The following is a 17,323-nucleotide window of genomic DNA, read 5'->3' on the forward strand; positions in this document are numbered from 1 at the left end:
CCAGGTGTCCTCCAGACGTGACGCTTGGCATTCAGGCCAAAGAGTTCAATCTTGGTTTCATCAGACCAGAGAATCTTGTTTGTCATGGTCTGAGAGTCCTTTAGGGGCCTTTTGGCATACTCCATGCGGGCTCCCATGTGCCTTTTACTGAGAAGTGGTTTCTGTCTGGCCACTCTACCACAAAGGCCTTATTGGTGGAATGCTGCAGAGGTGGTTGTTCTTCTGGAAGGTTCTCCCATCTCCACAGAGGAACTCTGGAGCTCTGCCAGTGACCCATCGGGTTATTGGTCACCTCCCTGACCAAGGCCCTTCTCCCCAGATTGCTCAGTTTGACTGGACGGACAGTTCTAGGAAGAGTCTTGGGGGTTCCAAACTTCTTCCATTTAAGAATGATGGAGGCCACTGTGTTCTTGGGGACCTTCAATGCTGCAGACATTATTTGGTACCCTTCCCCAGATCTGTGCCTTGACACAATCGAGTCTCGGAGCTCTGCAGACAATTCCTTCGACCTCATGGCTTGGTTTTTGTTCTGACATGCACCATCATCTGTGAGACCTTTTATATAGACCGGTATGTGCCTTTCCAAATCATGTCCAATCAATTGAATTTACCACAGTTGGACTCCCAGGTTGTAGAAATATCTCAAGGATGATCAATGGAAACAGGATGCATTTTCTTTTGTATAAATTTGCAAAAATTTCAAACAACCTGCTTTCGCTTTGTCATTATGGGGTATTGTGTGTAGATGTATAAGGATAATAAGGCTTTAACGTAACATAATTTGGAAAAAGTGAAGGGGTCTGAATACTTTCCGAATGCACTGTATGTACAACATGCCAATGTGGCTTTGCAGCAGTCCAATAAGTGGCTGTTTTACCCTTCCTAAAGAACAGCTGTTCTAAATGGACATGAAATGATTTGAATGAAACTACAGTAACTTTGTGCCCTGAGGTTTAAACCATGAAATGAATAACCGGTATGGCAATATCTCTTGGTTTTGTATTTATTATTTTTGTTGAAAATGGACGTAAGCATTTTAGAAGCGCACTCTGTTGGACAATGTTTTAGATGCTCGGTTGAACAATGATTTTAAGCTGCATAAATATACATAAAAACAATACTTTTACCAAAATATTTACCACTTATGTAGGTCATACCAATAATAACAACAAATATCTATTTCCATCTCACATGGACCCTAGACAGTCATTTATAGTCCAAGTACACTCACTCGTCAGTAGTATTAGCCAGATTACTTTTAATCAAACTAACTCTTGCCTGTCAAAATACATCTGGCATTTGATGTTGACAGACTTTTACCTGCACTGTGTGACTTTACTAGAGCAGTAGGTACATGATAGGAATGATACAGGCTTTTGAATGTTGATGACATCAGTACTCAAATTTGTACACACACAGATTGTGTAACTTTCCAGTAGGGACACAAAGCTTTCTAGCATATTCTTTATTATTGACATTAATAATAGTAGAACCCCTATGTACCATTAGGAGCTTGTAGTTTTTGAGTTCTATTTCTGAACTATACATATGTTGCATTCCTTCTGTACCACCTCGATGTTACCCAATGGAGGATGGATCATCACAATGCGCTGCCTATGGATTCACGCTAAATGAGGCAGTCAACGTGAGAGCAGTCCAGAGATTGGCTTGGAGCAGTCCCGATTATGTTTATCATTGTGTTAAAGGTCCAATGCAGCCATTATTTGGTTATCTCTATCAAATCATTTCTTGGTAACAATTTAAGTATCTTAGTGTGATTGTTTTTCCATTTTAATGGAAGAAACAACTAACTTTTCAGAAAATAGCAATTTCTCAAGCAGTAATTTTGCTAGGACTGTTTGGGAGTGGTCTGGTGTTGTCACCAGGCAGGCCAAAACTCCATCCCACCAAAACAGGCTGAAATGTCAGGTGGTCTTTTCAAACAGCTCTTACACTAAAGGACATTATCATTTTCATAGTATTATTCCAAGCTCATAGTGTGGATATATAGTGTTTGTGTGTATAACACAGAGAATTCACGTTTTTGTGTGCACTGAGCCTTTAACTCTGCCTCTGGTCTGTAAAAGTGTGTCACTGGGTTAAAGTGACTCAAGCGCCCAGGCAAGTGGGAGTGGCTGACAACTGGGTCACATGGTTAACGCACTATTTAGAACGTTGAGTACAGAAGAGTGGTTCAACAAGGGAGTTCGTCCAGCGTTTTTCATCTTGTTACATATCTTTAAATGTACAAAAACTATTCAGGTTGTATTAGATGCCGCATAAAAGTCTCGGGAATTTTGACTGAAAGAAGACCAGAACTAGTTTTGTTCAAGATACTGACATGAGTGCAGATAATTATATTCATGCTACGAATACAGACTGAAATAAGATACATTGTTGAGCTTTAGATGATCGACGCATTTAATTTGAGTTTGTTACAGTGTAACCACTGTGCTACTAAGGACAATAGAACTTTGCGATCCTTAAAGTCAAACTGGCGAGTTATTGACATTTAGTCAGCATAGGTTGCTTTCTCCAAATATTCACGGAATCGATGCGCCTGCAGACATGGGATCAATCAAGACTGGTAAGACCGGCTTTAATATCCGTGCTATTACAATGTTACATGTAATTGAAAGTGTCCACCTCTCGCTACATTGATCAGTTACTTGTTTGCAAATGTGTTACTTTGTTACAAATATAGTGTTACTGTTGCTGTCTAGAATCAATGTGTCGTACTAAGAATCTGTTCTAGAAAAAAGCTTGTGCAATCTGATTTATCTGTCCACATTTTATTTAGTTGTGTGCTTTGTATACATTATATGTGGACCACAATTAGAAACCTTTTAATGGATTATTTAGCTTTTGTGGTCTGCTTATTGTCAAGCCATGTATACGGGTTAGGAATGCCACTGTGCTACGTTTTTTGTTTTGACACTACACTGTTCTACTTTGCTTCACCTCACATGGACCAAGCTGCCTAGCCATGTGACAATGCTTCTCGACTCTCACTGCTCATTGGTCGAGAAGAGGCTGTGACGCAATCAGTGCAGAAATCTTTCACTGAGTCCAAGCTCGCGGGCGGCATGCAGGTCCACGTGAGCCTGAAGGAGGCTGTTTTGGTGACCTAGATTTAATCTCTTAGACATGACAGCTCCACATGTGGGTTGGTTTTGGAAGAGAATAGTCGTAGCTGGTTAGGTAATCATGGCCAGGTCTTCAAGACCATTAACTACATTTAGGGCTACATATTATAGTATAATATATATATATGTTGATTTTGTGACAGTACACCAAGCAACATGTGTATTATTTTCCTAGTTTGTCTTATTTAGCCCATATTTAAGCTTTTGGTTTAATGTTTACATTCTTATGTAATAATGTTATTTAACACCAATGACTACAAGAATAACTTTGATTTTGCCAGAAACTAAAATACGATATATTTTTGTGCCCTGTCAAGCAAAAGAGCAGTAACTGCTCATAAATGGAAACTTAGAAAAATGACTTCAGTGTTTTTTAATTGTGGAGCCAAATGAATTGTAGTCAGATCATTGGAGATGTTAACTGTTGTCTTTTTTTCCAGTTTATTTTGTATTCATATTGACCCTGACCTCTGGCATTATCTGGCAGTTACCGCCTTCTGGCCTGGTACTCCCACTGGAATGACAGTTTTTTTTTTACAATGCAAACTTGTGTTCATACATGTATTTGTATGTGGTTGTCAGTGTCATATGGTTTGATACTTGTTTCAACAAACAACAATAAATTGGTAAACCATAGTAACTACAGCCCAAAGCTTAGTGATTCAAGGTTAAAAACAAATAATTAAAAAGCAGTAACTGAGGTGAGCAATTGCATTTACTGCTTTTTTCTTTGGTTTCACTAACTTTTACCAGCCACTGCAAACATGACATCCCATTTTATCTGAAACACATTTTGTCCACATGATAAATCATGTATTTAATGTATCATAAATGTCAACACATTTTTGACCGAATGTCCAGTTACTGCTCTTTTGCTTTGTAGAGGGCAGTGTTATTCAATATAATATTTTATAGAAGAACTGGGAAACCCAACCCCCAAATAAATGTTACAAATGATTACATTTGTAACATAAGTGCATACAAATGTTTATAGAAACGCATTTGTTTTCACATTACACTGTAGTGTCATGTTTTGATGGTACACCATTAACCCTCTATGGCATGGTGTTGCCCTAAGGCAACAAACTACCTTTTTCGGCCTCACACCACCCCTTGAATTTATTTTGATAAAAAAAATATTTATAATATCACCTGACATGTCTGTTTCCAATTAAATGAGGGACTGAAGTGAGTGTGGCCTTTTGTCTGGGGGTGTAGCAGTCTTTTCAGGAAGCAAAGCCGCATGGGACGCAGTGCCACCAATTGGTAAGATAAAGTCACTTTTTAACATGTTTAAATTGAAATAACTTTATATAAAAAAAATATGTGCATGAGTATGTAAAGAAGTATGTTTGATTGTTTAAATACTTATTTTGTTTTTATTTATATACTAAAACAGTTTTTTGGTTTGTTGCCTCAGGGCAACGTTGTGCAGTTAGACCACCTTTGTTCAGGCAATAACATGCTAAAGTGTGGAGATGTGCTCAGATGCATAAATATGACCATAGCCAATGTTTTTACTTTACTATCTACTGATATTTCCAGGAAATGGACACAGCAACATTTTATGGGTGGAAGGAACATCATCGAGAAGTTAGTCATTCCTTCTAACAGTGAGGACAGTGAGCTTGAGAGTCAGGAAGAGTGGATCCCCGAGACAGTTAGGAGGTCAGGGATCAGTTAGGGGTCAGTCAGCAAAGTAATGTGTGTGTGTGTGTGTGTTTGCATGTGTGTCAGTGGATGAAGAAGGGTATATGACACATTCAAATGTGTGCTTCCTGTTTTCTTTTTTAAAGGAGAATGCCTGTCTGTTGACAATGAGACTGAGTCTGAGGATGAAGATGTAGCAGAGGTTGATGTTCCACGCCTACCCCGGTGGAGAACACCCCACAATGCATACTTCAATGCTTACCCAGAATGGCAGGGCCTGCTTTCAAGATCTGATGATATCATGTCCCCCCCTCCAGTACTTCATGCAGGTTTTCTCTGAAGACATTCTGGAAGTTATTGTAGGGCAATCAAATCTATATACGGTACAATGTAACGCAAACAAGCCCCTTAACCTCACAACAAAAGAATTGGAGCAGTTCCTGGGTATTATGGTGTACATGTCGTTGTTTGGTTTACCAGGCACCCGCATGTTTTGGAACATAGCCTGCCGAGTGTCCCAAGTAGCTGACACCATGATACTGAATAGATGGGAGGCCATCAAAAAATCCCTGAGGTTGACAGGTGGGATCTCAAGCGAAGGATGATCACCTAAGTCCCCTGAATATGGGTGGGGTGGGATGGATCTGCTTGACTCACTGATTGCACTGTACCGGAACAAAATCAGATCAAGGAGGTGGTACGACAGGCTGGTGTTCCACTTCCTGGATATGATCATCGTGACCACCTGGCTGCTCTACTGAAGAGATTGTAAGGGCACTGGCATGAGAAAGAAGAAACAAATAAAGCTGTATACTTTCAAGTTATACATTGCTGAAGGCCTATGCAAAAGTGGAAATAGTCTGGAGCGCAAGAAAGGTCGTCCCAGTTCCACAATTGCTGGTGAGTATGAGGAGAAGAGGAGAAAAGGGCCCGCTGCTCCAATTCCAGTCCCTGATGTGCACCTGGATGCCACGGCCCACTAGATGATTATGGCTGAAAAGAAGGGGAGACGCAAGGTACCAGGGTACACAGGTACACCAAAATCCAAGTGCCAGAATTGTGATGTCCACCTCTGTTTCACATCCACCAGCAACTGCTTCCTGAGGTTCCACACAGAATTGGAAATCAGAGTGTGCTTTGTCAAAAAGAGAAACACTGACTCAAACATGAACCCACACAAACACACATTCAGAAACACTCAAACACACACACACTCGCACATATAGGCTATACCCTCCAAACACACACATATACACCACACACACACAGTCATTTGGATATTGGTTTATATGTTTATATGAAATGTGAGAAACATTTATACGTGAGGTGTTAGTTGTAGTTTGTTTATTTGATTCTTGATGTTTTGACTTTAAAGCTTCTAATTGTGATTGGTTGGAACTATTTGTGGTTGATTTTTGTCTAAATAAAACCCGTTCCAATTCATATATTGCTTATTTTCCTTATTCCGCTTATCATATGTACTATAGAAAACTAGACACATTTTATGATGGATATATTAATAGGGACCCCCAAGCTCCCAAAGAAATTGGGTGAAATATTTTTTCCCCCACAAAATAATTAAGTAATTTAGGTCAAATGGAAGATATTTGCGATTTTGATTAGGTTTCTGTGTGTCATGTAACACACTTTGTCACCCTGTGCCCAAACATCTTTAAATAAAGTATTTTTGTGATTATTTGTGTTTTTGTTAAAAAAAAACTTAAATAATGGTGGCATGCATGACCCTGGCTGGAACTGCAGGCTTTGCTGTACTATTTAGGATAAACACCCATAGAGCCAGCTTGTTATGTAACAGTGGTGTTATTGTATCGCCAGGCATGAGGTAGTAAAAACAGGTCAAGCCTGTTGTTGTGGTTAAGGGCGCTGTACTGCAGCGCCAGCTGTGCCACCAGAGACTCTGGGTTCGCGCCCAGGCTCTGTCGTAACCGGCCGCGACCGGGAGGTCCGTGGGGCGACGCACAATTGGCCTAGCGTTGTCCGGGTTAGGGAGGGTTTGGCCGGTAGGGATATCCTTGTCTCATCGCGCACCAGAGACTCCTGTGGCGGGCCGGGCGCAGTGCGCGCTAACCAAGGTTGCCAGGTGCACGGTGTTTCCTCCGACACATTGGTGCGGCTGGCTTCTGGGTTGGATGCGCGCTGTGTTAAGAAGCAGTGCGACTTGGTTGGGTTGTGCATCGGAGGACGCATGACTTTCAACCTTCGTCTCTCCTGAGCCCGTACGTACGGGAGTTGTAGCGATGAGACAAGATAGTAGCTACTAAACAATTGGATACCACGAAATTGGGGAGAAAAAGGGGTTTTTAAACACAACAACAAAAAAACAGGTCAAACAACAGGACGAATGAACGAAGGGGGAAAACGATCTGTCCTGCTCTATATTGGAAGTGGCAAAGGTAATCAGGCAGATGTTTTATGGTTTATATATGGTTTATTATTTACCTTTTGAAATAGTTGGTCGATTTCCATCACTATTATAACCTTACTCTGACATACAATGGGGTCAAAACTTAGAATAATAATTTGTCTCTCTTAGTTGTTACAAAATATTTTGACTTCAATATTATGTTTTTGATATGACATATATTTGATTTATATTCCAATAACCTTTTGTGTTTTTTTCCTTCTCCCCTCAGGTGGTGTAATAACTTACATCTCTTCTGGCTCCGCCTCTAGCCCGGAGTCCTGTTTGAGTGACAGCTGCAGCAGCAGCTACCGGTGCTCCTCTCCGCCTCATCCCTCACTGCCAAGCCGGGCAGTAGGAATCATGGTGGACATCGCCCGCACTACAACAGCCAAGCACCCACGTAGCCACAGCACAGAGAAGACTGGGCGATCCACCTCCGCCAAGAGCAGCATCACCAGTGAGTGTATTTCAGTCCTGGAAATACATTCAGTATGGCAAAGGATACTAGATATGTTCAGAATGGCAAAGGATAGGAAATGCATTGTATGAGTTGCCACACTAATAATCCAGGTAATAGGTGCATTTCGCATTCTCAAGTCTACATGAGTCATTATCATGTACAGGTGGATTTGTTAGAGAGGTGTGAATTAGTAGTAACATTGCTGTGTGCTTCTCCTTACAGAGATCAACGGCATGGTGTTGTTGTGTAAGGTGTGCGGTGACGTGGCCTCAGGGTTCCACTATGGCGTCCACGCCTGCGAGGGCTGCAAGGTAAGACTAGTCCTGACTGCTTCTCATGGAATGCCACACGGCCAGTCCAAGGTCTCATTCATGTTATTCAATGGCTCTGTGTCGTTCGTGTTTTAACTAGGTAATAACCGCGCACAAACAATGTTTTCTGTGATTGTTCTCAGGGTTTCTTCAGGAGGAGCATCCAGCATAGCATCCGGTATAAGAAGTGCCTGAAGATGGAGAACTGCACCGTCATAAGGATCAACAGGAACCGCTGTCAGCAGTGCCGCTTCAAGAAGTGTCTGGCTGTGGGCATGTCTAGAGACTGTGAGTCTCCACTTTTAAATGTACATGTAAATAATAACTGAGTTTTTCCCAAACGGAAATACAATGGTTCATGGGGGTGAGGGGTTTCCTTTTACAAGTTTGATGGATTGACTGACTGTAGGGATATTTCAGCCCTTATTTGTGATTTATGTACTAATGTGTGTTATTTGATTTCCTTCTCCAGCTGTTAGGTTTGGCCGCATCCCAAAGAGAGAGAAGCAGCGCATGCTGCTGGAGATGCAGAATGCCATGAACAACATGATGATGAACAACAACAGCCAGCTCCGCAGTATGCTCCACGGCACCCAGAGTCCACCCTGCCCCATGGAAGGGCTCCCCAATGACGGCAGCTCCTCTTCCTCTGCCTCTTCTTCCTCATCTATCTCGTCTTCATCAGGCTCCAACCCTTCCTCACCCCGTTCCGTTCAAGACTCCATGGAGACCAGCTCTAGCTCCACCTCTTCCTGTTCGTCGGATAGCGGTGATGACGAGGTTCCTCCTTCCAGGGTGTGTCACCAGGGCACATTCACGTACCGCCGTGAGCAGCAACAGTCCATCAAAGAGGAAGCGGAGGAGTCACCTTCGCAGGTCGCCGGGGTAACTGTAGAAGACAGGAGAGACAGCCGCATGGAGGAACTGCAGGAGAGCTGGAACCGCTGCAACGACGATGCCAGGGGTTACCAGCCTAGTTGCAACAGCCATCAACACGTCACCAACGTTTCCTACCGGGAAGAGAGAGTTGTTTACCAGCGGCAGCCTGCGCAGCTAAACGGCGCCCCCAGTGGTGGCATGCCAGAAGACTCCTGCAGCCTCCATCACCGGAGCCACAACACAATGCACAACGTACAGACTGTCTCCAATGGTTACAGTGGACCATCATACAGCCTACAGGACCACAAGACAAACTTGGTGTGTGTCCTTTTATCATTTAATTAGCCGTTGAAACATTGAGGAGATTGAATGTCTCTTTACAAAATGTTACAGTAGAAATGCATTGTATACTGCACACCTGAAATGACCCCATAACCATGCCTAAAGCACACATGGAAAATAACTAAAAAGGCCTATCCTCTAAATCCTCCCATTTAGTTTCTTCTGCGTTATTGCTCCTGTGTCCTGCTTTCCACAACTGAGGGCCTTGTTCTCGACTCTTGTCACCCCAGGTCATTCCTAGTCTCTATGTGGACCCCAGCCAGTGCAGCCAGGAGATCTGGGAGGAGTTCTCCCTGAGTTTCATCCCGGCCGTGCGCGAGGTTGTGGGGTTTGCCAAGAGGATCCCGGGCTTCCGAGACCTCCCCGAGTACGACCAAGTCAGCCTGCTCAAAAACGGAACGTTTGAGGTAAGAATCCCTGGACTCTCTGACACCAAAAATAGATCTTTCCCAACTCTGGCTGTCGTGTTCCAACTGAACATTGCACTCTTATTAACTCTGAGTGTTGAATTGGCTAAATACATTACAGTCTGTAGATATGTTATGGTAGAGAGTATCAGTGTATTTTAACTCAACATTGAACTCTCTCTAACCGAGTTAGGTGGGCATTATCACTGTTAAATTCTGCCAGTATGTTGCCTAGTGCTAGTCACCATAACCCCTGTTCTAACACACCCTCTCTCCCACCTCTCTCTCTCCAGGTGCTTATGGTGCGCTTTGCTTCATTGTTCGATGTGTCCGAGCGCACCGTGACCTTCCTGACGGGGAAGTGTTACAGCTTGGAGCTGCTGCGGGCCGGGGAGCTGCTCACCTCCATGTGTGACTTCAGCGAGAAGCTGGCCGCTCTGCAGCTGGACAAGGATGAGATGAGCCTTTTCATTGCCGTCGTCCTCGTTTCCGCCGGTAAATAACACTGTTCCTGTAAACAGTGTCCTTGTAAAAAGTGTCCTTGTAAACAGTGTCCTTGTAAAACACAGTGTCCTTGTAAAACACAGTGTCCCTGTAAACAGTGTCCTTATAAAACACAGTGTCCCTGTAAACGGTGTCCTTGTAAACAGTGTCCTTGTAAAACAGTGTCCCTGTAAACAGTGTCCCTGCAAAACAGTGTCCCTGTAAAACACAGTGTCCCTGTAAACAGTGTCCCTGTAAACAGTGTCCTTGTAAACAGTGTCCTTGTAAACAGTGTCCTTGTAAAACAGTGTCCTTGTAAACAGTGTCCCTGTAAACAGTGTCCTTGTAAAGTGTCCTTGTAAACAGTGTCCTTGTAAACAGTGTCCCTGTAAACAGTGTCCCTGTAAACAGTGTGTAAAACACAGTGTCCTTTTATACACACTGTAATTGTAAACACACTGTCCTCATTTCACTGTACTCTGGCTGTACTCTGGCTGTACTCTGGCTGTATTCTGGCTGTACTCTGGCTGGCTGTACTCTGGTTGGCTGGCTGTCCTCTGGTTAGCTGGCTGGCTGTTCTCTGACTGACTGGTTGGCTGGCTGTCCTCTGGTTAATTGGCTGGCTGTCCTCTGGCTGACTGGTTGTCTGGCTGTCCTCTAACTGGTTGGCTGGCTGTCCTCTAACTGGTTGGCTGGCTGTCCTCCGGCTGGCTGACTGTATTATTTACCTGTTTAAAATGACAACCTATTCCCTATATAGTGCACTACTTTGGTCAAAAGTGCCATTTAAAACGCAGTCCTGTACATACCATTCAGCCACTGGTGATAACACAAAATACTTACAGTGCCTTGCGAAAGTATTCGGCCCCCTTGAACTTTGCGACCTTTTGCCACATTTCAGGCTTCAAACATAAAGATATAAAACTGTATTTTTTTGTGAAGAATCAACAACAAGTGGGACACAATCATGAAGTGGAACGACATTTATTGGATATTTCAAACTTTTTAACAAATCAAAAACTGAAAAATTGGGCGTGCAAAATTATTCAGCTCCCTTAAGTTAATACTTTGTAGCGCCACCTTTTGCTGCGATTACAGCTGTAAGTCGCTTGGGGTATGTCTCTATCAGTTTTGCACATCGAGAGACTGAAATTTTTTCCCATTCCTCCTTGCAAAACAGCTCGAGCTCAGTGAGGTTGGATGGAGAGCATTTGTGAACAGCAGTTTTCAGTTCTTTCCACAGATTCTCGATTGGATTCAGGTCTGGACTTTGACTTGGCCATTCTAACACCTGGATATGTTTATTTTTTAACCATTCCATTGTAGATTTTGCTTTATGTTTTGGATCATTGTCTTGTTGGAAGACAAATCTCCGTCCCAGTCTCAGGTCTTTTGCAGACTCCATCAGGTTTTCTTTCAGAATGGTCCTGTATTTGGCTCCATCCATCTTCCCATCAATTTTAACCATCTTCCCTGTCCCTGCTGAAGAAAAGCAGGCCCAAACCATGATGCTGCCACCACCATGTTTGACAGTGGGGATGGTGTGTTCAGCTGTGTTGCTTTTACGCCAAACATAACGTTTTGCATTGTTGCCAAAAAGTTCAATTTTGGTTTCATCTGACCAGAGCACCTTCTTCCACATGTTTGGTGTGTCTCCCAGGTGGCTTGTGGCAAACTTTAAACAACACTTTTTATGGATATCTTTAAGAAATGGCTTTCTTCTTGCCACTCTTCCATAAAGGCCAGATTTGTGCAATATACGACTGATTGTTGTCCTATGGACAACAGAGTCTCCCACCTCAGCTGTAGATCTCTGCAGTTCATCCAGAGTGATCATGGGCCTCTTGGCTGCATCTCTGATCAGTCTTCTCCTTGTATGAGCTGAAAGTTTAGAGGGACGGCCAGGTCTTGGTAGATTTGCAGTGGTCTGATACTCCTTCCATTTCAATATTATTGGGATGTTATAAGCTTGGGAAATCTTTTTGTATCCAAATCCGGCTTTAAACTTTAAACTTAAACAGTATCTCGGACCTGCCTGGTGTGTTCCTTGTTCTTCTGCGCTTTTAACGGACCTCTGAGACTATCACAGTGCAGGTGCATTTATACGGAGACTTGATTACACACAGGTGGATTGTATTTATCATCATTAGTCATTTAGGTCAACATTGGATCATTCAGAGATCCTCACTGAACTTCTGGAGAGAGGTTGTTGCACTGAAAGTAAAGAGGCTGAATAATTTTGCACGCCCAATTTTTCAGTTTTTGATTTGTTAAAAAAGTTTGAAATATCCAATAAATGTCGTTCCACTTCATGATTGTGTCCCACTTGTTGTTGATTCTTCACAAAAAAAATACAGTTTTATATCTTTATGTTTGAAGCCTGAAATGTGGCAAAAGGTCGCAAAGTTCAAGGGGGCCGAATACTTTCGCAAGGCACTGTATGTGTACGATGAAACCTAAAGCCTTGTTTGATACAGACTGTTCTTATGCTCTGTTCTGTGATCAGATCGTTCGGGGATCCAGGACTTGAAGTCAGTGGAGGCGCTGCAGGACACGCTGATCCGAGCGCTGCGGAGTCTGATCATGACGAACCACGCCAACGAGACTACCACCTTCACCAAGCTGCTGCTGAAGCTGCCCGAGCTGCGCTCCCTCAACAACATACACTCTGAAGAACTGCTGGCCTTCAAAGTGCACTTGTAATGGGAAACTCACAATAGGGCTCATCTGACTCCTAATACCCTCCTTCCTCACTTTGAAACCAGGCCTCGTCTGCCACTCCTATACCAGGGCCTAGGGGAGAACTTAGGGACCTACCGTTTGCAGTCAACCAACTCAGTGTATTTTTCCAGAATGTATTGAGAAGTTCTTCTTTTGAACTATGTTGATAGGGACAAAGGTCAAAGAAGAGAAGATACTGTACTCTAGTCATAGGAAAAGGCTTAAGAACTGAGCTATTGCTCGTGTGTGTGTGTGTGTGTGCGGGGCTTGTGGTTTTACCAAGTTAGAGGCACCTTTCTATTTTTAAAGAAAAAGATGAAGAAATGCTATACCGGCTTTTTGAAATGATGAAGTGCAGAACTACTTGGTTTGTTTGTTAAATCCATTTAATTCCAAAGTGTATTGCTCACGAGCAATGTGAATGTGAGGATTATGCTACCTGTTGGATGTTTCATTCAAAGCGCAATATCAAATGGTCACTGTTTTCGACCCAATATGTTTGATAAAAGCCCTCAAGACTCAATGTAAACATCTATCTTTCAAAAAGAATGCTTGATGAATCTGACAATTGCCGCAATTGCATGGCTATCCTTAAGTGAACAACTTGACATTTTGCTCCCAGCCCTCCGAGGAAGGAGTCATTTATTTATTTTTGAATTGTTCAACCTTATTGTTATGTTTACTGTCCTTCGTGGAGGGTATTTCCTTTGTCTGAATATTTCATTTTTGCATGTCTTTGTTAGCTGCTACTGCCACGCCTCCTTCTGGGGAGTTGTTAATAGTACACTTTTTCAGCAACACAACTTTGCACATTGTGTTGTGGACTGTCAACCTCCAAAATCACACATGTCAGCACAGACCCACATCATGTGTGCATGATGTGAACACGATGACACTGAAGTGTTCCTTAACTGATTCCCCACCTTCCTCACAGTGAGGAGTTACTGGGTGGTTTTGACTTTGCCTCCTGACATTTCAGCACAGCACTGACTTTAAAACTGATATTGTTTCCCATCTGTTGTTGTTGTTGAACAGTCTGTATTTGTCTCCATTTACTGACAAGATTGCCGTTTGTAATTAATAGTTATGCTATGTCTATCATATAAATATATATAAACAGTATAAATAAATACAAGTGAAGTTATTCACGGTGTTGAGTTTTTTGTGTGCAAAACTACTGAAAGAGCTGCTTCCTGTGCTTGGCCCTACTATGTTGAACATAATAAACGGCTCTCTATCCACCGGATGTGTACCAAACTCATTAAAAGTGGCAGTAATAAAGCCTCTCTTGAAAAAGCCAAACCTTGACCCAGAAAATATAAAAAACTATCGGCCTATATCGAATCTTCCATTCCTCTCAAAAATTTTAGAAAAGGCTGTTGCGCAACAACTCACTGCCTTCCTGAAGACAAACAATGTATACGAAATGCTTCAGTCTGGTTTTAGACCCCATCATAGCACTGAGACGGCACTTGTGAAGGTGGTAAATGACATTTTAATGGCATCGGACCGAGGCTCTGCATCTGTCCTCGTGCTCCTAGACCTTAGTGCTGCTTTTGATACCATCGATCACCACATTCTTTTGGAGAGATTGGAAACCCAAATTGGTCTACACGGACAAGTTCTGGCCTGGTTTAGATCTTATCTGTCGGAAAGATATCAGTTTGTCTCTGTGAATGGTCTGTCCTCTGACAAATCAACTGTAAATTTCGGTGTTCCTCAAGGTTCCGTTTTAGGACCACTTTTGTTTTCACTATATATTTTACCTCTTGGGGATGTTATTCGAAAACATAATGTTAACTTTCACTGCTATGCAGATGACACACAGCTGTACATTTCAATTAAACATGGTGAAGCCCCAAAATTGCCCTTGCTAGAAGAATGTGTTTCAGACATAAGGAAGTGGATGGCTGCAAACTTTCTACTTTTAAACTCGGACAAAACAGAGATGCTTGTTCTAGGTCCCAAGAAACAAAGAGATCTTCTGTTGAATCTGACAATTAATCTTAATGGTTGTACAGTCGTCTCAAATAAAACTGTGAAGGACCTCGGCGTTACTCTGGACCCTGATCTCTCTTTTGAAGAACATATCAAGACCATTTCAAGGACAGCTTTTTTCCATCTACGAAACATTGCAAAAATCAGGAACTTTCTGTCCAAAAATGATGCAGAAAAATTAATCCATGCTTTTGTCACTTCCAGGTTAGACTACTGCAATGCTCTACTTTCCGGCTACCCGGATAAAGCACTAAATAAACTTCAGTTAGTGCTAAATACGGCTGCTAGAATCCTGACTAGAACCAAAAAATTTGATCATATTACTCCAGTGCTAGCCTCTCTACACTGGCTTCCTGTCAAAGCAAGGGCTGATTTCAAGGTTTTACTGCTAACCTACAAAGCATTACATGGGCTTGCTCCTATCTATCTCTCTGATTTGGTCCTGCCGTACATACCTACACGTACGCTACGGTCACAAGACGCAGGCCTCCTAATTGTCCCTAGAATTTTTAAGCAAACAGCTGGAGGCAGGGCTTTCTCCTATAGAGCTCCATTTTTATGGAACGGTCTGCCTACCCATGTCAGAGACGCAAACTCGGTCTCAACCTTTAAGTCTCTACTGAAGACTCATCTCTTCAGTGGGTCATATGATTGAGTGTAGTCTGGCCCAGGAGTGGGAGGGTGAACGGAAAGGCTCTGGAGCAACGAACCACCCTTGCTGTCTCTGCCTGGCCGGTTCCCCTCTTTCCACTGGGATTCTCTGCCTCTAACCCTATTACAGGGGCTGAGTCACTGGCTTTACTGGGGCTCTCTCATGCCGTCCCTGGAGGAGGTGCGTCACCTGAGTGGGTTGAGTCACTGATGTGGTCATCCTGTCTGGGTTGGCGCCCCCCCCCCCCCCTTAAGTTGTGCCGTGGCGGAGGTCTTTGTGGGCTATACTCAGCCTTGTCTCAGGATGGTAAGTTGGTGGTTGAAGATATCCCTCTAGTGGTGTGGGGGCTGTGCTTTGGCAAAGTGGGTGGGGTTATATCCTTCCTGTTTGGCCCTGTCCGGGGGTGTCCTCGGAGTGGGCCACAGTGTCTCCTGACCCCTCCTGTCTCAGCCTCCAGTATTTATGCTGCAGTAGTTTATGTGTCGGGGGGCTAGGGTCAGTTTGTTATATCTGGAGTACTTCTCCTGTCCTATTCGGTGTCCTGTGTGAATCTAAGTGTGCGTTCTCTAATTCTCTCCTTCTCTCTTTCTCTCTCTCGGAGGACCTGAGCCCTAGGACCATGCCCCAGGACTACCTGACATGATGACTCCTTGCTGTCCCCAGTCCACCTGGCTGTGCTGCTGCTCCAGTTTCAACTGTTCTGCCTTATTATTATTCGACCATGCTGATCATTTATGAACATTTGAACATCTTGGCCATGTTCTGTTATAATCTCCACCCGGCACAGCCAGAAGAGGACTGGCCATCCCACATATGCTCTCTCTAATTCTCTCTTTCTTTCTCTCTCTCGGAGGACCTGAGCCCTAGGACCATGCCCCAGGAATACCTGACATGATGACTCCTTGCTGTCCCCAGTCCACCTGACTGTGCTGCTGCTCCAGTTTCAACTATTCTGCCTTATTATTATTCGACCATGCTGGTCATTTATGAACATTTGAACATCTTGACCATGTTTTGTTATAATCTCCACCCGGCACAGCCAGAAGAGGACTGGCCACCCCACATAGCCTGGTTCCTCTCTAGGTTTCTTCCTAGGTTTTGGCCTTTCTAGGGAGTTTTTCCTAGCCACCGTGCTTCTTCACCTGCATTGCTTGCTGTTTGGGGTTTTAGGCTGGGTTTCTGTACAGCACTTTGAGATATCAGCTGATGTACGAAGGGCTATATAAAATAAATTTGATTTGATTTGATTTGAATATGTTTGAACTGGTTTAGTGATCTAAGATGAGCATCTATGAGGGGTAAAGCATTAAGAACTGTAGGTATGTGGTTAGTTACATTGTGATATCATTTGTAGAGGTACTGTTATTGTATAGTGATTTTCCATATTACAAACCAGGTTCAATTTATTGGCCTAAAGCACAGGTGTCAAACTCATTCCAAGGAAAGCCGAGTGTCTGCGGGTTTTCGCTCCTCCCTTGTACTTAAAAAAAAAGTACCTTTATTTAACTAGACAAGTCAGTTAAGAACAAATTCTTATTTACAATGACAGCCAAACCCAGATGACACTGGGCCAAATGTGCACCCAATCAATTATGCTCCAAATCACAGCCAGATGTGTTTCAGCCTCGATTCAAACCAGGGACTGTAGTGTTGCCTCTTGCACTGAGATGCAGTGCCACTTGGGAGCCCTTGGTTGATGAATTAAGGTCACTAATTAGTAAGGAACTCCACACATCTGGTTGTCTAGGGCTTAATTGAAATGAAGAACCAAAAACCTGCAGACACTAGGCCCTCCATAGAATGAGTTTCACAACCCTCACTTAAAGTGACCACCCAACTCTGAAACTAC

At 43.1% G+C, this 17,323-nt stretch overlaps 1 protein-coding gene across 2 annotated transcripts; it reads left to right on the forward strand.

Moving 5' to 3' along the window:
• The first annotated feature begins 2,119 nt into the window (after positions 1-2,119).
• On the forward strand, positions 2,120-13,968 carry LOC110515629 (nuclear receptor subfamily 1 group D member 2). 2 transcript variants are annotated; one of them, XM_021594460.3, is made up of 8 exons: positions 2,120-2,587; positions 7,451-7,678; positions 7,904-7,992; positions 8,136-8,280; positions 8,465-9,189; positions 9,444-9,620; positions 9,914-10,115; positions 12,610-13,968. In XM_021594460.3, exons 1-8 carry the CDS (start codon positions 2,569-2,571, stop codon positions 12,804-12,806), a joined length of 1,782 nt encoding a protein of 593 aa, XP_021450135.3. In that variant the 5' UTR covers positions 2,120-2,568; the 3' UTR covers positions 12,807-13,968. The 2 variants fall into 2 exon arrangements, with proteins under 2 accessions (XP_021450135.3, XP_021450140.3); XM_021594465.3 differs by lacking the exon at positions 2,120-2,587 and adding an exon at positions 6,668-7,210.
• Positions 13,969-17,323: the final 3,355 nt, after the last annotated feature.

The sequence above is a fragment of the Oncorhynchus mykiss genome, chromosome 3, assembly GCF_057628025.1.
Source record: "Oncorhynchus mykiss isolate SJ-2025 chromosome 3, ASM5762802v1, whole genome shotgun sequence".
Lineage (NCBI taxonomy): Eukaryota > Metazoa > Chordata > Actinopteri > Salmoniformes > Salmonidae > Oncorhynchus > Oncorhynchus mykiss.